Genomic DNA, 26,027 nt, shown 5'->3' with positions numbered 1-26,027 from the left:
CTATGATGCAAGGTCAGTGATCCTGCACTCAGCAAGAAATCCTATTCAAGAGAGCATGCATGAGAAATCTGGTGCTGTAGCTTTATAAACCCCTCTTCCACCTACACCCTGGTGCATGTGCTTTTTAGAAAGTTCATTTTCAGAATGCAGTCATTGCAGAAAAGACAGGCATTTGTCTCCTGAGAAGGCAATGAGCCTATTTCTCGAATGGCTGATGGCATTTTTTTAAAAATCTAACTGCGTACTTTACTGGGTTACTGCAGAGAACAATTAATACATACATCAGTCCAGGAAACAACAGCAGGTTTTCTTCCTTAGGGGAGGTTTATTTTATTCTTTCATTTGGATGTAAGCATCACTGGCAAGGCCAGAATGAAATGCCCATTTCCGATCACGCTTGAGAAGGTGACCGAGAGTTTACAGACTCCAGTCTGGAAACCTATGTTCCAACTGCAAACCCTCTGGGTGGGATTCGGCAGCACCATTGGCCACCAGTGGGATCTTCTGGTTCCGCTGTTATCAACACGGTTTCCCAATTAATGCACCCCTCGTTGCTGGAAAACCCACTCTGAGAGTGCGCCATCGGCAAGACCAGAAGATCCCACTGGCATGAGCAGCTGAAAAAATCCAGCCATTATCTCCATTCCCAACCAGAACTTTAACTCCTTCTAAAAGGATCTGGATAAGTGGCACAGTGGTTAGCACTGCTGCCTCACAGCGCCAGGGGCCCGGGTTCAATTCCCAGCTTGGGTCATTGTCTGTGTGGAGTTTGCACGTTCTCCCCGTGTCTGCGTGGGTTTCCTCCGGGTGCTCTGGTTTCCTCCCACAGTCTGAAAGACGTGCTGGTTAGGTGCATTGACCCGAACAGGCGCCGGCCGGACTGTGGTGACTAGGGGAATTTCGCAGTAACTTCATTGCAGTGTTAATGTAAGCCTTACTTGTGACTACTAAATAAATGAACTTTAATCGCTTCAGATGGGACTGCTGTTATTCAGGGTCTGCTGTGTAGGAATAATAGCTTTGTCTAATCTTTATCTTCAATTCAATATCCTCTGGTCCTTGTTTGTTGCCCAATTAAAGCCTACAAATGTTTCATAAAACGTTGTTCTCGCTGTCTCGGGGCTCTGTCACAGAGTTTGATGAGCTCTGCACCTTCCTCTCAATTACCTTGCCCTCTCCAAGTTGTTCAATGTGTGATCAACGCAGTACACAAGGATTTCGATTTTATTTCTGATTAAACATGTAGAGGAAAAGGGAAAACAAGTAGTTGCCAGTTCCAAGTTTTCATTAAATATCCGTCTCTTGTACTGATGGCAGAGACAAAGCAGAGTGGGGTGATTTATTACATGTCAGAGTCGGAGCTGGTGAGTTCGAAACAGTCAATAATGCTGCAGGAAGTCTGTCTGCCTCCATTTTAAATTACCACATTCAATTTCCTGATGTTGTTTAATTCCCTGACAGCTCAGTGAGTAGCACTCTCACCTCAGCATGGGTCAGGTTCCACTCCAAGAGTTTGAGCACAAATCCAAAGCCAACATTCCCAGTGCAGTACAGAGGGAGTGCTGCAGTGTCAGAGGTGCAGTCATTTGAGTGAGATGTTAAACAGACTGTCCGCTCAGGGGCCCGAACAGAATCCCATGGTCACTATTTCAAAGAGTTCTTCCTGTGAACTAGCCAATATCTATCCCTCAGTCAACATCACTCAAACAGAACATCTGGTCGTTATCACATTGCTGTTTTTGGGAGTTTGCTGTGTGTATATTATCTGCCATGTTTCTTACATTACAACAGTAATTACAATCAAGAAGTCCCTCACTGGCTGTGGCTGTCCTGAGGTTGTGAAAGACATTGTTTCAGCAAAGCTTCTTTCTTTCTGTCCTCCCCCACCTGTGTGATGGCTAACGATTAACAGTTTATTTTTTAAACCTCTCTGCAATCTCTATTTCCTCCTGAATGCATTAGCTCATACTGGAGTTTAGCTGCAATGGTGCTGAATGTTATTGATGATATCTGTGTGTGTGAACTGAGAATGATGCTGCAGAGCTATCAGACTATGGAGGGCATAAGAAATTAGTCCAATTCCATCTTCAACCCCACTTCCACCAAAATCACTGTCACGACATTGGTTGGAATTGTGGTCGCTGACCAAGTCAGTTGCACTGCACTATAAGAACATAACAGCATGAGTTTATATATAGCACCTTTAACACACTAAAATGTTCCAAGGTGCTTCACAGCAGCATTATAAACCACAATTTGACAGCAAGTCACATGGGAAGATATTAGGACAGATGATCAAAAGCTTGGTTAAAGAATCGAGTTTTAACGAGTGTGTTAAAGGAAGAGAGAGAGGTGGAAAGGCAGCGCTGATTTGGAAAGAATTCCACAATTTAGTTCCTCAGGTAAACGCTGCCAATGTTGACGTGATTAAAATCGAGGGTGTGCAAGAGTTCAAAATTGGAGAAGCACAGAGATCTCAGAGGATTGTAGGGCCAAAGTGGGGAGGGGGAGGGGGGAGATTTGATGTGTAATTTATATCTTGAGGCTTTGCTATACCAGGGGTCATAGAATCCCTACAGTGCAGGAGGAGGCCATTCGCGTCTGCAACGACTCTCTGACAGAGTATCTAACCCAGGCCATCACCCTATCCCCACACCCCCATAATTACCATGGCTAATCCATCTAACCGAGACATCCTTGGACACTAAGGAGCAATTTAGCATGGCCGATCCACCTAATCTGCACATCTTTCGGACTGTGGGAGGAAACTGGAGTACCCGGAGGAACCCACGCAGACATGGGGAGAACATGCAGACTCCGCACAGTGACTCAATCTGGGAAATGAACCCGGGTCCCTGGCGCTGTGAGGTAGCAGTGCTAACCACTGTACCGCCCAATGTAGGTCAGAGAGCAATGGGCAAGGAAAACTGGGAAGAAATTAAAATACGAGCAGTCGAGTTGAGAATGACCTCAAATGTATGTAGGGTGGATTGTGGGAGGCTGGCCAGGGGAGCAGGCGGGGAGTCACCTCTCCTCTTCAGGGTGAAGATCACGGAAGGTTGAGGAGAGCATCCAACTATTCCACTGCACCTGTCCTGTTTCCCTGGGTCACGGGTTTATTGGGATCTTAGTGGTGTTTCAGTAGAAAGTGAGATGGTGCTCCAGCAGTGACACCATCAGAGGAGGTGGAAAAGGGCTTTCTGAGGCAAGATACAACTTTGGCAGCAAGGCTCCTCCTGCCAGAGGCCTTAGCCAAGTACAGAATGCGAGTTGCAGCAGTGGAGGCTGCTGGAGACTCTGTTCCTCCATTAGGGCCACTTTTCACTGCATCTACTAGAAATAAGACCATAAGACCAAAAGACATAGGTGCAGAATTAGGCCACTCGGCCCATCGGGTCTGCTCCACCATTCAATCATGGCTGATATTTTTCTCAACCCCATTCTCCTGCCTTTTCCCCATAACCCCTGATCCCCTTATTAATCAAGAGCCTATCTATCTCTGTCTTAAAGACACTCAATGACCTGGCCTCCACAGCCTTCTGCGGCAAAGGGTTCCACAGAATCACCACTCTCTGGCTGAAGAAATTCCTCCTCATCTCTGTTTTAAAGGATCATCCTTTTAGCCTGAGGTTGTGCCCTCTGGTTCTAGTTTTTCCTACTAGTGGAAACATCCTCTCCACGTCCACTCTATCCAGGCCTCGCAGTATCCTGTAATTTTCAATAAGATCCCCCCTCATCCTTCTAAACTCCAACGAGTACTGACCCAGAGTCCTCAACTGTTCCTCATACGGCAAGCTCTTCATCCCAGGGTTCATTCTTGTGAACCTCCTCTGGATGCCCTTGTCCCACAAATTAATTTTAAAAAGTGGGATGGATGGAATGGAATCCATTGGGAACCCCAGCCATGCACTCCACCACCATTGCACCTGCTAGCTGCAAAGAGGCAACCTTTCCCACATTCCTCCCGACAAGTGTGAAGAAAATAGTAAAAATCATTTTGACAATGCCTTTCACAGAATGTCCAAAAGACCTTTCGAGCTGGCAGGTACATCGGCAGCACTGTTAAGTAGCCAATCTGTGCACAGCAAGTCCCCAAATTCCACAGCAATGATTTAAATAACCAAATCTACAATTTTGGGTTGTGTGTTGGACAAATGGAGAACTCCCACGCTCCTCCTTGGGAAGTGTCCATCTGAAAGAACACTTGGGGGTCTCGGATTAACATCCCATCCAAAAGATGGCACTTCCAACAGTGCAATACTGCATCAGAATGTGTCAGTCTGAATATTGTGCTTAATTCTCTAGAGTGGGGTTAGAACTCTCAACATTCGGATTCAAGAGGCAAGAGTGTGATCCGCTCAGCCATTATGGGCAACTTAAATTCTTGTCAAATTTGTCGGTGATCGGTGATGTGGCTGGGGGTGGGTTGTAAGGAGAAAATGTTCAAATAAAAAATGGAACGAGAGAGAGAGAAACAGTGAAGATTTTGCAGAATATTACTCACTGGACTGAAATCTTCTCCTCAGCATCTGCTATGAACATGTTGCCCACCTGTACATAGAGAGGGAACATCTGTTAGTATTTACCCTGAAGGAGGAACAAGGGAGAATCAGGCTGAAAACAATCACAAGAAAAAGAGGTAGTGGTGATGAAAAGGAACTTCACACTGTGATCAGGGTAGTACTGAGATGTAGTGAGCACCTAAACACGCAAGTTTATTTATGAGTGCCACAAGTAAGCTTACATCAACACTGCAATGAAGTTACTGTGAAAATCCCCGAGTCACCACACTCCGGTGCCTGTTCGGGTACACTGAGGGAGAATTTAACATGGCCAATACACCTAACCGGCGCGTCTTTCGGACTGTGGGAGGAAACCAGAGCACCCGGAGGAAACCCACGTAGACACGGGGAGAACATGCAAACTCCACACAGACAGTGACCCAAGCCGGGAATCGAACCCAGATCCTTGGCGCTGTGAGGCAGCAGTGCTAACCACTGTGCCACCCAAGGGTAAATGCACTTAGAGAGTAAGACGGAAGAGTAACTGAAAGACAATTAACGTAAGAAATAGAACAGGAGATTATAAGGCTCATCGAGCCTGCTCTGCATTTAATACAATCAAGACTGATCTTGGACTTTAACTCCATTTTCCCGCCTGCTACCCACATCCTTTAATTTCCGGAAAGATCAGAAATCTGTCTACCCCAGCCTTAAACAGATTCAACAAGGGAGGATCCAGGACCTTCTGAGGTAGAAAGTTCCAAATATTAAACTGCTAAAGCAGTGATGAACCAATAGAAAGAATGAAGAAGGAAGAAAGTGGAAAGTAGTGGGGAGAAAAAGGAAGAGTGAGGGAGAAATTAGGCAAACTTGTATTTATGAAGCTTTATTAATATAAAATAGCCCAAGACACTTTGCAGGAGCAATGATAAAACAAATTTCATAGAACAGTACGATAGGTGCAACAGCTTGGTCAAAGAGGGAGTAAAATAAGAAATGAGATATAACAAGGAGTGAGAGATAGAAGGCAAGAGATGACCGTCTGTAATAGAGAACAAGGGAAAAAAGTGATGTAGAGAACAAAGAATAAATGTCACCATTAACCATTATAAAAACATCAGAACACAGAAACATTGAACCACCGTCTAATGATTTATCTAACTGGTTCTTCACCTACGCTGCAAGTGTTGGATGAGACATTGTAGTTTTATTCTGTATCTAACCCCGTGCTGTACTTCCCCTGGGAGTATTTGATGAGGACAGTGTAGAGCGGGCTTTATTCTGTATTTAACCCCGTGCTGTACGTGTCCTGGGAGTGTTTGATGGGGAGAGTTGGAGGGGGCTTTACTCTGTGCCAAACCCTGTGCTGTACCTGTCCTAGGAGTGTTTAATGGGGACAGTGTAGAGGGAGCTTTACTCTGTATCTCATCCCGTGCTGTACTTGCCCTGGGAATGTTTGATGGTGTGGAGATGCCGGCGTTTCGACTGGGGTAAACACAGTAAGAAGTCTCACAACACCAGGTTAAAGTCCAACAGGTTTACTTGGTAACAAAAGCCACTAGCTTTCGGAGCGCTGCCCCTTCATCGGGTGAGTGGGAGTTCTGTTCACAAACAGGGCATACAGAGACACAAACTCAATTTACAAAATAATGATTGGAATGCGAGTCTTTACAGGTAATCAAGTCTTAAAGGTACAGACAATGTGAGTGGAGAGAGGGTTAAGCACAGGTTAAAGAGATGTGTATTGTCTCCAGACAGGACAGTTAGTGAGATTTTGCAAGTTTAACATAGAACATAGAACAGTACAGCACAGAACAGGCCCTTCGGCCCACGATGTTGTGCCGAGCTTTATCTGAAACCAAGATCAAGCTATCCCACTCCCTATCATCCTGGTGTGCTCCATGTGCCTATCCAATAACCGCTTAAATGTTTCTAAAGTGTCTGACTCCACTATCACTGCAGGCAGTCCATTCCACACCCCAACCACTCTGCGTAAAGAACCTACCTCTGATATCCGTCCTGTATCTCCCACCACGAACCCTATAGTTATGCCCCCTTGTAATAGCTCCATCCACCCGAGGAAATAGTCTTTGAACGTTCACTCTATCTATCCCCTTCTTCATTTTATACACCTCTATTAAGTCTCCCCTCAGCCTCCTCCGCTCCAGAGAGAACAGCCCTAGCTCCCTCAACCTTTCCTCATATGACCTACCCTCCAAACCAGGCAGCATCCTGGTAAATCTCCTCTGCACTCCTTCCAGCGCTTCCACATCCTTCCTATAGTGAGGTGACCAGAACTGCACACAATATTCCAAATGTGGTCTCACCAAGGTCCTGTACAGTTGCAGCATAACCCCACGGCTCTTAAACTCCAACCCCCTGTTAATAAAAGCTAACACACTATAGGCCTTCTTCACAGCTCTATCCACTTGACTGGCAACCTTTAGAGATCTGTGGATATGGACCCCAAGATCTCTCTGTTCCTCCACAGTCTTCAGAACCCTACCTTTGACCCTGTAATCCACATTTAAATTTGTCCTACCAAAATGAATCACCTCACATTTATCAGGGTTAAACTCCATTTGCCATTTTTCAGCCCAGCTTTGCATCCTATCTATGTCTCTTTGCAGCCTACAACAGCCCTCCACCTCATCCACTACTCCACCAATCTTGGTGTCATCAGCAAATTTACTGATCCACCCTTCAGCCCCCTCCTCTAAGTCATTAATAAAAATCACAAAGAGCAGAGGACCAAGCACTGATCCCTGCGGCACACCGCTAGCAACCTGCCTCCAATCCGAAAATTTTCCATCGACCACCACCCTCTGTCTTCGGTCAGACAGCCAGTTGCCTATCCAATCGGCCAACTTTCCCTCTATCCCACACCTCCTCACTTTCATCATAAGCCGACCATGGGGGACCTTATCAAACGCCTTACTAAAATCCATGTATATGACATCAACTGCCCTACCTTCATCAACACACTTTGCAAGTTTGCAAGATGTTTGATGGGGACAGTGTAGAGGGAGCCCCAGCCAACAGAAACAGTTTCTCCTCATCTTCACTAAGTAGGGACTGGCTTTAATTTTGGGTTCAAATGAAGGGGCTTTGAGAAGTCATAGAATTCATCATAGAAACCCTCCAGTACAGAAAGAGGCCATTCGGCCCATCGAATCTGCACTGACCACAAACCCACCCAGGCCCTACCCCCATATCCCTACATATTTACCCACTAATCCCTCTAATCTACACATCTCAGGATACTAAGGGGAAATTTTTAGCATGGCCAATCAACCTAACCCGCACATCTTTGGACTTTCTACACTTTCTAGTCTTTCTACATTTTCACACCAAGTGAGACTGGTCATCAAACGCATGAGGAAACAATTCCTGATGTACTGCGATCCGTACCATATTGGTTAGAGCAGAGAAGAATCCTCCTTGGTTTTCCTCTTCTTTGTCTTTGTACTGCCTGTGGAAATCAGAGAAGGTAGAAGGCAAGTAAATTTCCCATTGTAAATGTAAATGGGTAAATTTATGTTTGGCAATGAACTGTAACCATCTCAGTGTCTAACATGGCCTTGATATCAAGAGGATTTGAGTAAAGGAATAGAGATGTTTTACTGCAATATTGGAGTATTGCTTGCAGTTTTGGTGTCCTTATCTGAGGAAGGATGTCCTTGCTATAGAGGGAGTGCAGTGAAGGTTTACCTTCCTGAGAAGTCAGGTCTGTCATATGAGGAGAGACTAAGTCGGTTAGGATTATATTCACTGGAGTTTAGAAGAGTGAGAGGGGATCTCATAGAAACTTATAAAATTCTAACAAGGTCAGACAGGGTAGATTCAGAAAGAATGTTCCCGATGGTGGGGGAATCCAGAACTAGGGACCATAGTCTGAGGATAAGGGATAAACCTTTCAGGACTGTGAGGAGAAATGTCTTCACCCAGAGAGAGATAAATCTGTGGAATTCACTACCACAGAAAATATTGTGCGATTTCAAGAAATTAGATATAGCTCTAGGGGCTAAAGGGATTAAGGGATATGGGGGGGGGTATGGGAAGACGGGGGATCAGGATATTGATTTTGATGATCAGCCACGATCAAAATGAATGGCACGGAGCAGGCTCAAAGGGCCGAATGACCTCTTCCTGCTTTGGGTTTCTATGAGGATTCAGCTTTCTGATTTTCTTTCCTGTTGAGACGTTCAAACTCGAGTAAATTTCTCTCTCTCCCTCAAGAGAGTTCATCTTTGAGAAACTGCTTATGACCTCCTCCTCCCAGACCAACAATTCTTAGTAATAATGCACCAGAATCTCACAATTGTGGTAAATGCTGTGATCATGTGTATTGTCTGTGAATTGTATAGAAATAACTAAATCAGTAAAATTGTCAATTAGATTCTGTGCAAGGTTGTGGGTTTGATCCCCAGGGTCTGTGTTAGAACCACAGAAAAGTTACAACCCAGAAGGAGGCAATTCGGCCCATCTTGGTCATGCCAGCCTGAGGACACCCAGGTGCCCTTTCTAATCTCACCTTCCTGAACCCGGCCCATAGCCCTGTTGCTTACAGCACTTAAGAAGCAGATCCAGGTATTTTTTGTTAAAAAAGAGTTTAGGGTCTCTGCTTCCACCAACTCAGGCAGCGAATTCCAGACACCCGCCACCCTCTGTGTAAAAAAACTTATCTTCATGTCCCCTCTACACCTTCTGCCACTTATCTTGAATCTATGTCCCCTGGTTTTAGAATTCCCCACCAATGGAAACTATTTTATTCTGTCCACTCTACCTCTTCCCCTCATAACTTTGACCACTTCTATCAAGTCACCCCTCAGCCTTCTTTGTTCCAAAGAAAATAACTCAACTTATCCACTCTCTCCTCACAGCTATACGTTTCCAGCCCTGGCAACATTCTTGTCAATCTCCTCTGCACTCTCTCCAGAGCAATTACATCCTTCCTGGAAATGCGGTGATCAGAACTGCACACAACTCACCAGTGTTTTATACAATTCCAATACTATGTCCTTAATTTTGTATTGTACAGCTCTGCCAATGAAGGACAGTGTTCCATATGTGTTGCGTTTTTTAAAATTTATTCGTGGAACATGAGTGTCCCTGGCTGGCCAGCATTTGTTGCCCATCGAGGGCAGTCGAGAGTTAACCACATTACTGTGGCTCTGGAGTCACATGTAGGCCAGGCCAGGTAAGGGTGTCAGATTTCCTTCCCTAAAAGACATCAGTGAACCAGATGGGTTTTTCCGACAATCGACAATGGTTTCATGGTCATCGTTATCATGGAATCATAGAATCCTACAGTGCAGGAGGAGGTCATTTGGCCCATCGAGCCTGCACCGACAACAATCCCACCCAGGCCCTATTTCCGTAACTCCACAAATTTACCCTGCTAATCCCCCTGACACCAAGGGGCAATTTAGCATGGCCAATCCACCTAACCTCCACATCTATGCAGTTTCATCTGGGAGCACCCAGATGAAACCCATGTAGACACGGAGAGAACATGCAAACCCCACACAGAGAGTCACCCGAGGTCGAAATTGAATCCGGGTCCCTAGCACTGTGAGGTAGCAGTGCTAACCACTGTGCCGCCCCCCAGTAGATTCTTAATTCCAGCTATATTTTATTGAATTCAAATTCCACCATCTGCTGTGGCGGGATTCGAACCCGGGTCCCCAGAACATTAGCTGAGTTTCTGGATTAATAGTCCAGCGATAATACCACTAGGCCATCGCCTCCCTAATTCTCACGCTGCAGAGCAGATGTTGCAATTGCTCTCGCCAGCCCCTGGTTCGGAATCAGCCACCTCAGTGTTATCCTAGTCAATTAAACATGCTTCTGGATCTTGGGTGAGTGTGTGGCTAAACTGATCTGTGATCCACATCCAGTCAAATATTCTCAATCCTACAGCGTGGACGCACGTCCACTCTACCTCTATAAAACACTGGTGAGTTGTGTGCAGTTCTGATCACCACATTTCCAGGAAGGATGTAATTGCTCTGGAGAGAGTGCAGAGGAGATTGACAAGAATGTTGCCAGGGCTGGAAACGTGTAGCTGTGAGGAGAGAGTGGATAAGTTGAGTTATTTTCTTTGGAACAAAGAAGGCTGAGGGGTGACTTGATAGAAGTGGTCAAAGTTATGAGGGGAAGAGGTAGAGTGGACAGAATAAAATAGTTTCCATTGGTGGAGAATTCTAAAACCAGGGGACATAGATTCAAGATAAGTGGCAGAAGGTGTAGAGGGGACATGAAGATAAGTTTTATTTATTTTTTGGGATGTGGGCGTTACTGGCCAGTATTTGTTCCCCATCCCTAATTACACTTGAGAAGTGGGAGGGAGCGGTAAAAGTAGGGACAGGTAGCGGAAAAGTGTGACAACAAAATTAACAAGAAAATTACCCCTTCTGCATTGTGGATGAGCAAACTGACAACATCCCAGCATCCAACTCGATGCTACAGGCACTGATGGACCATGCAGCATGCCAATGGGTAAAAGGTACAGGTTACACCCTGAGTGGAATGTGAAGGGTTAATAATTCCCTTTTCCTTTCCAATGCACTGAGCCAGACTGCAGAGTGGAATTGGTTAAGCCAGTGTGCACTGTACACCAGGACAGCTAACTTCTGAATCACATCACTAAAACAATAAAAATAACATATGTTTTTTAATGCAATAAAGTGTCCCAATGTATTTCACAGGAGCATTATAAAACATAATGTGACACTGACTTACATAATGAGACTGTAGTTCAGATGACCAAAAGCTTGGTCAAAGAGCTAAGTTTAAGAAGTATCTTAAAGGAGGAGGGTGAAGTTAAGAGACAGAGAGATGAAGGGAGAGTATTTCAAAGTTCAGTGCCTAGGCAACTGAAGACACAGCCACTGAAGGTGGAGTGATTAAAATCTGGGATGCCTAACTCTCTCCACTAACTCACGCTTCCTTTGAAGTTCTTTGTACTATACAAGTTTGTACAAACCTGTTATATTCAGTCAGAGCTTGTGAGATGACCAGACCCATCCCCTGTAACAGAAAGACGAGGTGGAATCAGCCATTGCCCATGTTTCAAATGGAAAGTTATTCCTCACACTGGTGATTTCTGGCTATGCTACTTCACTGACTGACATGCTGTGTACCAGGTCAGAAGGTAATGCACAGATACATCACCACGCAGTGTACAGAGACGTCCATCACTTCCACTTACCCTGTGTGTACTATGCCTGCAGCAGAGCTGACATGGAGACAAATGAGCTGTACAGTGCAGAGGGGAGTGAATCCTTTGCTCTCTCCCTCCCATTCTGTTGGTTTCCCCAGCTTGATGCCAAATCCAAAAGAACACAGACTTCACATAACTGGTTTAACCATCTTGCACTGGATCTCAGATCGCCACATCAAGTGCTAGTGAATCTCATTCTCCGCAGCCAAAACCAGCTACTACTCAAGAATCACCCTTTCCTTCACTACCAATCATTTCCTTCCAGCCTTATCACCCACTCCCTGCAATCTCATTTCCAATAATTGTGTGAAGCGCACTGAACTCTGTCACTAAGACTGGGGCCTTCCATTAAGCTCCCACCTCCCCTAATCCCTCACTTCCTCTTCTCCAACTACACTTATGCCCTAGACCAAAACCTGGGCCTCTCCTTATTTTCTCCCCCACCTCGAAGCTCATCTGATCCATTAGAGCCACTTCCTGCTCCTTTCATCCCATTCCTCCCAAGTTGCTGCCCATCCACATTTTCCTCTTGGCCGCCATGCAAGCAGATTACATTTTGCTCTCTCGTCAGGTGCTGTGTCCATTCACTCAGGAGACTAAGGAAATTTGACATGTCAGCTACGACTCTCACCAACTTTTACAGATGCACCACAGAAAGCATTCTTTCTGGTTCTATCACAGCTTGGTATGGCTCCTGCTCTGCCCAAGACCACAAGGAACCACAAAGGGTCGTGAATTGGCCCAATCCATCACGCAAACGAGCTTCTCATCCATTGACTCTGTCTACACTTCCCACTGCCTCGGCAAAGCAGCCAGCATAATTAAGGACCTCACGCACCCCGGACATTCTCTCTTCCACCTTCTTCCATCGGGAAAAAGATACAAAAGTCTGAGGTCACGTACCAACCGACTCAAGAACAGCTCCTTCCCTGCTGCCATCAGACTTTTGAATGGACTTACCTTGCATTAAGTTGATCTTTCTCTACACCCTAGCTGTGACTGTAACACTACATTCTTCACTCTCTTGTTTCCTTCTCTCAGAACAGTATGCTTTGTCTGTAAAGCGCGCAAGAAACAATACTTTTCACTGTATACTAATACATGTGACAACAATAAATCAAATCAAATCAGGACATCGTCATTACTTCACAGCATGAAAAAAAGCAGCTTTGACTCCCACTGTTCCTGCAAACTATCATCCCAGACCCAACCTCCCTCCCTTTGCTCTTCAAAGTCCTTCAACACGTTTTCACTTCCCAAGCCTATCTCATCTTTTTCCATTACTCTGAGTGCCTCCATACGAACAGTTGGCAAAGGGAAGCCTACAACTATGAGGCTTGTACTCCAGCCTCTTGCATATCCTGCCCTATAACCGACTGTCTGCAGTACGTCAGAAACTCATACTCACATTTAACGTCGTCTCATCATCAACAATGGACAACTTCACAATATATGGATTCACCGACTGTAACAAAAGCACAACATTAATTGATCCATAACAGACACCAGGTTAAATAGACCTCAATAATACATTTAACTAGTATTCTAACAGATATAGTTCCTTGACTGGACTAAAATAGACTCAACAACAACTTACCTCTATATATCTCCAACAAATATTTTTTAAAAAAGCGAACCAATCATTTCAGGGTATTTCATTTTGACTTTAAAATTAACAAGAAACCTTCAAACTAAACACTCCCCGCCCCCAGGCTGAGCTGAGAATTGGAACGTAATGGGGCAGTCCAGATTATTCACAAGTTCCATCAAAGTCAAATAATATAGTGGATGTTGGCTCACCACAAAAACAGAATGGTACAATTTATCACAAACAATGCTATAGAACATTGGCTTATGTTACAAGTATCAGTTATTCTCCCCTGGTGTAGTTTACAGACATAAGTTCATAAACTCATAAGTTATAGGAGCAGAATTAAGCCATTTGGCCCATCGAGTCCGCTCCGCCATTCGATCATGGCTGACATGCTCCTCATCCCCAATTTCCTGCCTTCTCCCCATAACCCTTCAACCCCATTACCAATTAAAAACCTGTCCAACTCCTCCTTAAATTTACTCACTGTCCCAACATCCACTGCACGTTGGGGTAGCGAATTCCACAGATTCACAACCCTTTGGGAGAAGTAGTTTCTCCTCAACTCTGTTTTAAATTTGCTGCCCCTTATCCTAAGAAGAATCCTAAGAATCCTCGTCCTAGAATGCCCCACAACAAGAAGCATCCACTCCACATCTACTTTATCCATACCTTTTATCGTCTTGTATACCTCAATTTGATCTCCCCTCATTCTTCTAAATTCCAGAGAGTATCGGCCTAAACTGTTCAATCTCTCTTCATACGACAAACCCCTCATCTCTGGAATCAATCTAGTGAATCCAGACAGTCTGGGTTCAGGTACATTTTGGAATCTGAATGTAATTTTAAGGTTATGCTGCTTCGTTCAGGAATTCCCCCGCCAGAGGAAATAATTTCTCTGTTTCTCTCTGTCAAAATCTTTCATCGTCTTAAACACCCTGATTAGATTATCCATATTCCAGAGAACACGAACCCAGTTAACGCAACCTGTCCTCAGAATTTAACTCTTTTAGCCAAGTTATCACTTTAATGATACTTCAAAGGGAAGCGAGGAGTGAATCATCCCTTCATCCTTCCAATGATTCTGACTTACCTCGTACTTTCTATAATTAACCAGCAGTGCCAGGAGGACCACACCATCATATCCATGCTGCACTCTGCTGGATGCCACGGATAGAATCTGAAAAAGAGCAGGATCTTGGTTATAGAGACTGAAGCTAAAGGGGCAATTCCCGACCTGCAGAGCAAGACTTCAGAGTGTTGGAAAAGGGGTTATTTAGTACCAATCAGTACTTTAGAAATTGACAAAGTAATCTACCGCTTTATCACATCAGCATGAAGTGGTGAAGGTGCTGCTGACAAAGGTGAACTTTGCCAAACGCAAATCAAAGTCCATCCTAGTGAGGATGGTGAGTGCAGCTGGAAGCGGCTACTGCTTCAATACAAAGAGGAGCCAACCACAGGGAAAACTAGTCCTGAGGAAACAGGATCACATAGGGAACAAGCAGAAAATCAGGTCAATCTGATACAGGGAGCTTAAATGGACTGAGTTTGTGTGAGAAAAGTTTAGAAACCAAACAAGATTGCCTTGAAATAGAATGAATACATCTGTAGCTTTGGGATGACGCAAAGGGTGATGGTGACGTTCCCAAAAGAGACAATAACGTGAGAAGTGGGAAATATCACTATTTAACTTATATTTATAAATTGTTGTTAGTTATTTAAATTTTTTTTAAAAATCAATAAAATTAAGAATGAATATTTTTTTAAATGGTCGAAAGCGATTCATGCAGATTGATTTAATAGAGTCATTACTTTATAAGTGTAACAGTTGAGCCAGTCACCCAAGTAAGCACAATTAAGGACCCCACGCACCCTGGGCATTCTCTCTTCCACCTTCTTCCGCCGGGAAAAAGATACAAAAGTCTGAGGCCACGTACCAACCGACTCAAGAACAGCTTCTTCCCTGCTGCTGTCAGACCTTTGAATGGACCTACCTCGCATTAAGTTGATCTTTCTCTACACCCTAGCTATGACTGTAACAATACATTCTGCACTCTCTCCTTTCCTTCTCTATGAACGGTATGCTTTGTATAGCGCGCAAAAAACAATACTTTTCACTGTATACTGATACATGTGACAATAAATCAAATCAAATCAAAGTGGTCCAAGCCCCTTAACGTTTACAGCTGCATCCATACTGACTAAATATCAAATCATACAATAGCGTCACCCAGTGGCTTAACAATAGGCATCAGCGCCCTTCTTCAGAGCTTTCCTTCCAGGCAGTGTATTCTAGGTCACGACAATTCAGGGATTATAACAACTTGAGGGAAAAATAAAATTGGGAAAATTTGACTTCAATTTCTGTAGGTGAATGAAATGAGTCTAGCTCTGTTTCTGCGATGCAGTACCTGCTGCATTCTGCAGGTTAGAGCACTCTCATTGCAGCTCCTAATGTCACTGACCCACTACAAAGGGGGAATGGAAGGATTTTGAATCTGGTGAACTAATGTCCCGAAGAGAGCAAAATTCAGAAGAAACTGTGAGGATATGCCATGGGACATGGTGCCATCTGCTGGCTGTGCCCGCTTTCAGACATAGTCTTTCAAAATATTCAGCAGAGCTGTAAACTGACCCGTGAGAGGCAGCTTGGCCAATGCTGGGTACTTAGAGAGACAGGCAAACACATCAGCCCCAATCAGCTTCAGCCCTAACCTACAATGACTTGCATAGAATTTACTGCACAGAAACCAGCTATTGAACCTGATTGGTCTGAGCACGCTCGGGACAACATGCCGTAGGACATCCCCACTTTACCTACATCAAGATAATGCTCACCCCCAAAATATCTTGTTTTATCTTACTGAATTCCAGTAAAATGCAGCAAAGCTTTGGACACAATTTAACCAGAACTTTGTTGCATAAACTATTGTAAAATAAATTTACAAACTTTCACCTAGTTCATTTTTGGTTGATTTTGATCGACGTGGGTTATATTTGTTGGAATTGGAATTAAACAGAATCTGTATTAAATACACAGGTACAAGGAGCGGGCCTAGATAGCAGAGGGTTTCGTTTCCAACCAGTTTGTGTCAATCACTCATTTTGCAGGATTCTGGAGCTGGGGGGGTAGGACAGATGCACAGTCCTTTCAAAGAACCAGAATGGGCACAACAGGCTGAATGGCCTCATTCTGCCTGTAGGATTCTCAGAATGCCTGTGATAATTAAGGATGCAAAGGCATTGAAAACAAGATGGCAAAACTGTGGCATCACTCCAGTATCACATACACACAGTAGTCTCACCAGCAAGCCACATATGCTCCTGAAAGCACACTCAGAATGTAAAAACAAAGGGGTGACAAGAACAGCCCGTTCTCTTTGTGCTGTCACACTGAGACACAGACCAAGAAAGCCTGATGCATGATCAAACTGCTGGAGGAGCAATGCAAGCAAACATCACGGGAGAAAAAGAGAAATATTTACATTTCTATAGCACCTTTACAGGATAACAGGACGTCCCAAATCACTTCACAGATAATGAAGTAATTTTTGATTGTAATGTAGGTGACCAATTTGCACACAGCAAGATCCCACATACAGCAAGATCCCACATACAGTCATGTGATAGTGACTAGATAACCTATTTTTACTCATGTTGTTTGAGGGATCAATATTGTCCAAACCAATCATACCTCAATGATATTAATTGACTGAATAGGCCAATTAGACAGTGAAAGGGCAAGTCAAAGTCATTGGGCCAAATCTTCTGTGGAATGACAATCCCACTCCTATTTTCCTACCTCAGACTGCAGCTCCACATTTCTCACCTGGACATCCAACCCGGACCTGCTAAGGGTAGCTACTCCTGGAGTCCTTCAGTGTAGTGTGAAGCACTGGGGGAAGCAAAGCTGTGTGCCCTTTTTATGGCACTGGTTGCTGTATTACCATAGAACCATAGAAAATTACAGCTCAGAAACAGGCCTTTTGGCCCTTCTTGTCTGTGCCGAACCATTTTTTGTCTAGTCCCACTGACCTGCACTTGGACCATATCCCTCCACACCCCTCTCATCCATGAACCCGTCCAAGTTTTTCTTAAATGTTAAAAGTGACCCCACATTTACCACTTTATCCGGCAGCTCATTCCACACTCCCACCACTCTCTGCGTGAAGAAGCCCCACCTAATATTCCCTTTAAACTTTTCTCCTTTCACCCACCCATGCCCTCTGGTCTTTTTCTCCCCTAGCCTCAGCGGAAAAAGCCTGCTTGCATTCACTCTATCTATACCCATCAAAATCTTATACACCTCTATCAAATCTCCCCTCAATCTTCTACGCTCCAGGGAATAAAGTCCCAACCTATTCAATCTCTCTCTGTAACTCAGCTTCTCAAGTCCCGGCAACATCCTTGTGAACCTTCTCTGCACTCTTTCAACCTTATTTACATCCTTCCTGTAACTAGGTGACCAAAACTGTACACAATACTCCAAATTCGGCCTCACCAATGCCTTATACAACCTTACCATAACACTCCAACTTTTATACTCGATACTCCGATTTATAAAGGCCAATGTACCAAAGGCACTCTTTACGACCCTATCCACCTGTGACGTCACTTTTAGGGAAATTCTGGTAAGTTTCTATGTCCCAGCCACTTTCATAGGCTAGGAGAGGAGAGGAGAGAAGGTAAGTGGTTTAGGTAGGGAGGTGACAGAGTAGGGTAGTTCAGGAAGGGGGAGGGGGTCGTCAGGGTTGGGGAGGTTGGTCGGTGGGTGCACAGGGACTAGGAGCAGGAATAGGCAAATTCAGCCCTTGGTGCCTGCTGGGGCCTGTGGGTGTTCACGGGGGGAATCAGTAATATAATTACCCAGGAGCTGGAAGTGGTTTTAATTCTTCTAACTTTTCGTGGGTAACTATACTGCTAAGTGAGTTGGAACCATCCAAAGTCTCTGAATGTAATTAGTTGAAACTTCCTGAGCAAATCCCATGCGGTCCTTGTATGGGGACTTCCGCGGGCTCTCCCAGTACATATTCCGGGTTAGATCTGGGATATGACCATCTGGAGAATGCAAGATCTGGACAAATGTTTTATAATGAAATTGATGAACAGAGAGCACTCACCTGAAGAATGGCTTCAAAAATACTGTTAATCATCACATATTCCAGGATAGTGTTCTGGCTGATATTATCTGTAACCTGCCAATGAAAAACAAACCTATTGATGATGTGAGAGAGCCTGGGAAACCATTTCATTAAAGAAATGGTTTCAGTCACTCCTGTTCCCTCTTGCCTGCACGTATTAGTGTAAGGTGTTTTAAGATGGGGGGCCGGCACGGGGAGAGAGGGGGCACTGGGAGGGAGGAAGAGTGAGCGAGAGCAATGGGAGGTTGTCTCACCGTGACTAAACACAGTAGCAGCTTCAGACAAAGACTCTTCAAACTCTCGGAACCATCACCACACAGCAAAGTGTCCAAACTCTCCATCAGGTTCTGGGAATGAAGGAGAAAAAGATCATATAGAACCCATAACACATACACAGAGCCATGCCTGATCTGCACTCATCCCCTTGTACAATAGACACAAAAAGGCTGGTATGTAAGAGAAAAAGATTGACAAAAAACAATGTTGACTCTTCACTCAGAAAGGGGAGAATTCATAACAGGGAACCAGGAAGTGGCTGAGATTTCTGTGTTCGAGTCCTGGAGTTTAACTTGAACACACATCGTCTGAATCAAAGGAGAGTGCTACCCACTGCATCACAGTCGACACAACATGGTCTGAATTCTTCCATTTGAAATGGCCACCAACACAAACTCTGCTTCCTGGTCACTGATTCCATTCCTGTTCCTGGCCACTGACTTAGAATCGGCCCATCAAATCTTCCCAATATGTGTGAAACACCTGAGCTCCCACCTAACCCCATCTGCCAGCACTCGGCCCATAGCCCTGAATGTTATGAAATGCCAAGTGCTCATCCAGATACCTTTTAAATGATATGAGGCAACCCGCCTCTACCACCCTCCCAGGCAGCACATTCCAGATCATCACTGCCCTCTGAATAAAAAAGGTTTTCCTCACAACTCCCCTAAACCTCCTGCCCCTCACCTTGAACCTATGTCCCCTTGTGACCGATCCTTCAATTAAGGGGAACAGCTGCTCCTTATCCACCCTGTCCGTGCCCCTCATAATCCTGTACACCTCGATTAAACTGCCCCCCCAGTCTTCTCTGCTCCAACGAAGACAATCCAAGCCGATCCAACCTCTCTTCATAACTTCAATTTTCCGTCGCAGGCAGCATCTTGGTGAATCAGCATCTTAGACTAGAATCAGCATCAGAGCCAGTCCAACCACAACCTCATAGTCCCATTTGACCCAGAGACGAATTTCCAGCTAAATAATGCCTCCATCACCAAGATCACCTACTTCTTCAATGTTATTCATCTGGTTCCCCTGTCTCAGCCATTCTGTTGCTGAAACCTTCATTATGTTTCTGTTGTATCCAGACACGACTATTCCAATGCTCGCCCAGCTCGCCTCCCACCTTCCACATTCCAGAACTTTGAGTTCATCGAAACGTCAGCTACCTATATTCTAACTTGCACCAAGTCCCATTCACTCATCCCCCCCCGTGCTTTCTGATCTGAACCCATTCCTGGATAAGCATGGATCTACTCTTGCCTTCAAAATTCTGAACAAGTGTCATTAGGACTCAAAATATTTGCTCTGTTTCCCTCTCCACACATGCTGCCAGAGCTGCTGAGTTTTTCCAGCACTTTCTATTTTATTTCAGATTTCCAGCATCCTCAGTATTTTGCTTTTATTCAAAATTCTCTTTCTTGTTTTCAACATCTTCCATGATCTTTCTCTGCCCTGTCTCTCTGACCGCCTCCTGCTCTACAACCCTCTGAGATATCTAAGCTCCTTTAACTCTGGCCTCTTGAACATCGCTGAATTTAATCGCTCCACCAGTGGTGGACATGCCTTGAGCGGCATGGGACTTAAGCTCTCAAATCACTTCTTTAAACCTCTCCACCTCGAATACTTTTTCCTTCTTTGAGATCTGCCTTAAAATCTACCACCTTGATCAAACTTCTGTTTCTCTGTCCTAATACCTCTTTCCTTGGTTCAATGTGAAATTTCGCCTGATTTTCGCTCCTGTGAAGTGTTTTGATGTTTTGTTCTGTCAAATCATAGAATCCCTCGAGTGCAGAAGAGGCCATTCAGCCCATTGAGTCTGCACCGACTCTCCAACAAATTGTCTTACCAGGCACTCTCCCCCTATCTCCCCCACCTTGGTAACACATTTACCATGGGTAATCCATCTAATCTACACACTTTGGGACACTAAGGGTCAACTTAGCATAGCCAATCCATCTTTGGAGTGTGGGAGGAAACCCAAAGGCAACCCACGCAGAGACCGGATGAATGTGCAAACTCCATACAGACAAGGCCGGGATTGAACACGGGTCCATGGCACTGTGAGGCAGCAGTGCTAACCACTCTATGTAATGCTCTGTTTGAGGCTCTATATAAATGTAAGTTCCTATTATTAGCCACCCATCCAGCCAAAGCCAGTACTAACTAAGGGCACAAGCCTGCAAGCATCCCAACACTGAGAGTATTGTACTGCACTCCAGCACCTTTGATGCCCTGGAGTGCTGTCGACTGTTTAACGGATCTGATTATCACTCACCTTCATCCGGAGTTCAGCTTTGTCGAAACCCATCAACATGTTGATAATATCAAAGCCAGAGGTCGGTTTGTTTTTCTGGTGAACCCCTCGAATCAGGGCACACAGCGTCTGGAGAGGAAAAACAGAACAGAAAATGTAACCTAGGAGTGACAACAATACAAACTCAGACACAGAGAGAACAGAATGAATGGAGCCATATAGAGGCTGCAAGGATCAGGGTAGATATCTCACATTCCTTAGTGCTGATGGACGCTTCCCTGGCAGCACTGAGGGTGTACCTACAGCGAGTGATTTGCGTGCGTGGGTGTACCTATGGGAAATGGCTGGCGTGCTTGCATGCGTGCATGTACTATAGGGCGATTGGTGTGCATGCGTGCATGTACTATAGGGCGATTGGTGTGCATGCGTGGTCATTCGGTCCATCGGTCCATCCGTTCGCAGTGTTCTTTTTACACTTGTGGGCGTGCACGATATTGGGTCATTCCAGTCTTATTCACGAATAACCCATCCATCCATCACAATTATTCCACACCTATACTATTCCACACCTTACCTGTAATGCATTCACCACTTTAATCTGATGCTCCTCATTTAAGGACACTATGCAGTGCTGGAACAGACTGTTAATATTATCCTTTAACTTCATTAACTCATCCCCGTCCACAGATTCCAGCTTTGCTTCCAGGTATTCCAGGTTCACCTGGAGGACACAAAACAAAAGATCAACAATCGCTTCTACCTATTTCTAGGGATGGACGACCCCACGGAGGAATTTGAGCAGTGATTTTTAAAATTGAGCTATTGCTAAGCCAAGAGCCAATGTGATGAACCAGGATCTAACGGGAATTAGGACAGGGGAAGCAGAGTTTTGGGATACGTCCAGTATATGGAGGGTAGAATGTAGCTTTGGAATAGTCAAATCTGGAGGCAAAACACATCTGCACGAGGATTTCAGCAGCAGAGGGCCACAGGCAGGGCAGCGTTGGGCAGCGTTATGGAGGTGGAAATGGGCGATTTTTGTGATGGTGAGGATGTGATTGGAAGCTCATTTTTCAGTCAAATGTGACATAAAGGTTGCAAACCGCTCCCTCCATATAATCTCCTTCTAAGTCCCATGTACAATTAGTCCCTCATGGAATTTGTTCTCAAGGGGGCTATCCTGCCCGACTGTCTGCCCCTCTATCATGGCTATATGATGTCCCTGGAGAGGGGGCATGCGGTGCTCACTGGCACTGTTGAGGCCTTCTGTGCTGAATGGGCAACGTGGGGACTGGGTGCCTCATCAACCCCTTCAGTCACATTGTGGTTTAATGCTTTAAGTTTCATCTGTGATTTGTTTTTGTTTAAGGCAGTATCCCTTTAAGTGGCTGCCCCTTTTACTTTGTTCCTCAGTTTATCTGATCATCTTTACTTGGCTTTCGGTTCCTACTCCACCCACGTAAATAGAAAATGTAGGTTGGACAGCATCTCTGGAGAGAAAAACAAAGTTTAACTTGTGGGAGGGGAGGCAAGAACAGAAGAAAGGTCTGAGATTGGGTAAATGGCAAATTGAATCACAGTGCCTAGCACGAGGAGATGATAGAGGAACAAGTAAATCATAGAAACCCTACAGTGCAGAAGGAGGCCATTCGGCCCATCGAGTCTGCACCGACCACAATCCCACCCAGGCCCTACCCCCACATATTTACCTGCTAATCCCTCTAACCTACGCATCTCAGGACTCTAAGGGGCAATTTTTAACCTGGCCAATCAACCTAACCTGCACATTGTTGGACTGTGGGAGGAAACCGGAGCACCCGGAGGAAACCCACGCAGACACGAGGAGAATGTGCTAACTCCACACAGACAGTGACCCGAGCCGGAAATCGAACCCGGGACCCTGGAGCTGTGAAGCAGCAGTGCTAACCACTGTGCTACCATGCCGCCCCTTTACTTGGTAAAGGCGTGGTGGCACAGTGGTTGGCACTGTGCCTCGCGACGCCAGGGACTTGGGTTCAGTTCCAGCTTTGGGTGATTGTGTGGAGTTTGCATGTTCTCCCCGTATCTGCGTGGGATTCCTCCGGGTGCTCCGGTTTCTTCCCGCACTCCAGGGATGAGCAAGTTGAGTGGATTGGCCATGTTGGATTGCCCCTTGGTGTCCCAGAATGTATGGATTGGATGGATTGGCCATGGGGAATGTGCGGGGTTGCAAAATGGGGCAGGGAAGAGGGCCTGGGTGGGATGCTCTGTCAGGGAGTCGGTGTAGATTCGGTAGGCCAAATGGCTTCCTTCTGCATTATAGGGAATCTATGATTCTATGAAAAGATGTGCCTCGAGGAAGTGTCAATGGGAAAGCAGAATTATTACCAGCTTCTTTTGAAAAACAAACACAAAACAAAATGGGGGCAGAGGTTATGATCTGAAATTGTTAAGCTCAATTTTTCAGTGCGGAAGATTAGAAAGACAAGGTGCTATTCCTCTAGCTTCCATTGAGCTTTGCTGGAACAGTATAGGTGTCCGAGAACAAAGAGGTCGGAGAGGTCAGACTGGGAGAGGAATGGAGAATGAAATCTTGCAGGTTTTCTAATTAAACTGTGAACATTGCAAAGATTTAATTGCAAAAAATAAAGAGACCTTCTTTAAGTTTGTGAGAGCATTGTTGGTATCTCATGATATTGAAATAATTATGGTAAAGGTTAGATAAAAGCCAACCAATCTGAGTGACCTTCCGCCCAGGAAGGATAACTCAAACTGTCCAATGTATCCCACAGTATAGAATGAGCAATGCAAGTGGAAGGAATACCCAGCGAAATAAGATAAAAGCAAAATACTGCAGATGCTATAAGGCTAGCTAATGGTATATTTAAATTCCGCTAGTTCCACTGATATTCCAGATCAAGAAGAAATGAAAAGAAAGATGAGAAAAGACCATGTAATCCCATTCAACATATCATAAACAATCCAATTTTCCAGTCTACCCACAGCCTATGCACACTTTCCCTATTATAGATCCTTCCCACCTCTTTAATCTCCCAAATGAAAGTCCTGTGTTAATGCTACTTGTTTCCCTTCAGAACATTCAATTATCCTAACATCTCCACAATTCAACCCTGGCCTGTCACCCACCACGCACTATCCTTCAAATCCAGTAGCACTGAGTCCTGGCCTACACAGAACACCCACTAATTCATCAGAACAATTTAACTGCAAGAAAGAATACACAAAATATACCAACTAACCTTCATCAGGAATAGTTCCTCCCAGAATCGAGGACAGTTCTTGGCTGGGTCTTCATCCTGTGACAGAAATAGCGTCACCACATTACTCAAGATTCATCAAGTTGTTCAGCAATTTCTCATCCTCTGTGAAAACAGACTATCATCATAGAATCTACAGTGCTGGAGGAGGCCATTTGGTCCATCGAACTTGCACCGACAACAATCCCACCCAGGTCCTATCCCTGTAACCCCACATATTTACCCTCCCAATCTCCCTGACACCAAGGGGCAATTTAGCTAGGCCAATCAACCTAAGCACATCTTTGGACTGTGGGAGGAAACCGGGACACCTGGAGGAAATCAAGCTTGGAAAGGAAATGGGGAGAACGTGCAAACTCCAAACAGACAGTCATCCAAGGCCGGGAATTGAACCCGGGTCCCTGGTGCTGTAAGGCAGCAGTGCTAATCACTGTGCCACCCTCGATTCCCCAGGGAATCTCTGCACTTCTTCACCAGTAATATTCAAAGCTTCCTCTGTTCCTCTTCCCCTTTTCTACTCACTTTATCCAATCCCCAAAATCAGTTTCCTCAATCTCCCTTTCCCCATTCCCTTGCCCCTCCCTGCCTCTCAGCTCCTCCCTTTTTCCAATCCTTTTTTCACATCCCCTGTCCCAACCTCCTTTCCCTCCCCATTAGTGGAGTCACCACCAGAAGGAGGGGGTAATTATAGTGCATCTAGTTCACATTAAACAGCTTCTCCAATCATTATCACGTTGCTCCTTCTGGGAGCTTGCTGTGCATAAACCATCTCACATATCCCCACATTACTACAGAAACAACCCTTTAAAGATACTTCATTGGCTGTACGGCATTTTAGAATGTCTCGAGGTTGCAAGCATGTTATAGAAATGCAAGTTTTCTTTTTGCTATGTAGGTAAATTCCATCATAAATGGAGATAAAGGCATTTGTAATGAAAATATTTACCACCACTTTCTAAAGGGCAACTAGGGATTAGCCAGCAACATCCTGAAAATGAATTTAAAAATATATAAAAATCTTTTTATGTTGGGGTCCAAATATTCCCAGCCTACACTTGGAGATCTGAACTTGAATTGATGTGAATTTATTCCCCTTGTGAAATGGTCCAGATGATGGCTGGTAACATAATAAATAGCTGTGTGCAGTTCCTGTAAACCTTTCATGTTATAAATTGCCATGTCCACATCAATAATGGAAAATGTGTGTGTGAACCTGTCACATTAACATTGCTCCATTTCCATTAGGAATGTGGGCATCAGAATTGATCATGGAAATAGGTGACAAGATTTATAATACAACCGCAGAAATATAGACATTCCCACAGCAAAAAATTAATGATTCAAATACAATGCCATATTTGTAGGGCTACAGGGAACGGGCCGGGGAGTGGCATGCTGCATGGGGAGGGCTGGCTCTCTTGCAAAGAGCCAGGATGGGCTGTATGGCCTCCTGTGCTGTAACTATTCCCCAATCTATGATTCTAGCCCAATTAGATCTGAATGTTCTAAAAAAAATAGCACTGCATTCAAATCTGTCAAACAAAGCTAATAAGTTCTTTCACATCTCGCGGGTACATTGCTATCAATTAAGCCAACCCAGTTCTTTTCAAGGTAATACAGAGCCTCATTGTCAATTAATTTACATTTCACATTACAAACCTTGAAGATCTCATCGTACATTAGAACCACCTTCTCTTTCAGAGGTTTCTTGGTGGATGATGCTTTGCGGAGAAGGCCTCCCTTCTTCTCTACCTGTGCCATTGCATGGATTCTGTAAC

The 26,027-nt window shown here is 44.7% G+C and overlaps 1 protein-coding gene across 1 annotated transcript in view; it reads right to left on the bottom strand.

Annotated features, from left to right (window-relative positions):
• armh3 (armadillo like helical domain containing 3) overlaps window positions 1-26,027 on the bottom strand; it is a 170,211-nt gene that overhangs the window by 124,736 nt on the left and 19,448 nt on the right. The window contains exons 2-12 of the mRNA XM_078223039.1: window positions 25,909-26,020; window positions 24,232-24,288; window positions 21,567-21,713; window positions 21,014-21,121; window positions 18,717-18,809; window positions 18,442-18,516; window positions 14,412-14,498; window positions 13,136-13,192; window positions 11,491-11,534; window positions 7,914-7,974; window positions 4,505-4,551 (exon numbers count right to left, since the gene is read on the bottom strand). Coding sequence (XP_078079165.1) covers window positions 4,505-4,551; window positions 7,914-7,974; window positions 11,491-11,534; window positions 13,136-13,192; window positions 14,412-14,498; window positions 18,442-18,516; window positions 18,717-18,809; window positions 21,014-21,121; window positions 21,567-21,713; window positions 24,232-24,288; window positions 25,909-26,010 — 878 coding nt within the window. The 5' untranslated portion in view covers window positions 26,011-26,020. The remainder of the gene's footprint in view (window positions 1-4,504; window positions 4,552-7,913; window positions 7,975-11,490; window positions 11,535-13,135; window positions 13,193-14,411; window positions 14,499-18,441; window positions 18,517-18,716; window positions 18,810-21,013; window positions 21,122-21,566; window positions 21,714-24,231; window positions 24,289-25,908; window positions 26,021-26,027) is intronic.

The sequence above is a fragment of the Mustelus asterias genome, chromosome 11 (assembly GCF_964213995.1).
Source record: "Mustelus asterias chromosome 11, sMusAst1.hap1.1, whole genome shotgun sequence".
Lineage (NCBI taxonomy): Eukaryota > Metazoa > Chordata > Chondrichthyes > Carcharhiniformes > Triakidae > Mustelus > Mustelus asterias.
This window is presented reverse-complemented; position numbering and strand designations above follow the sequence as displayed.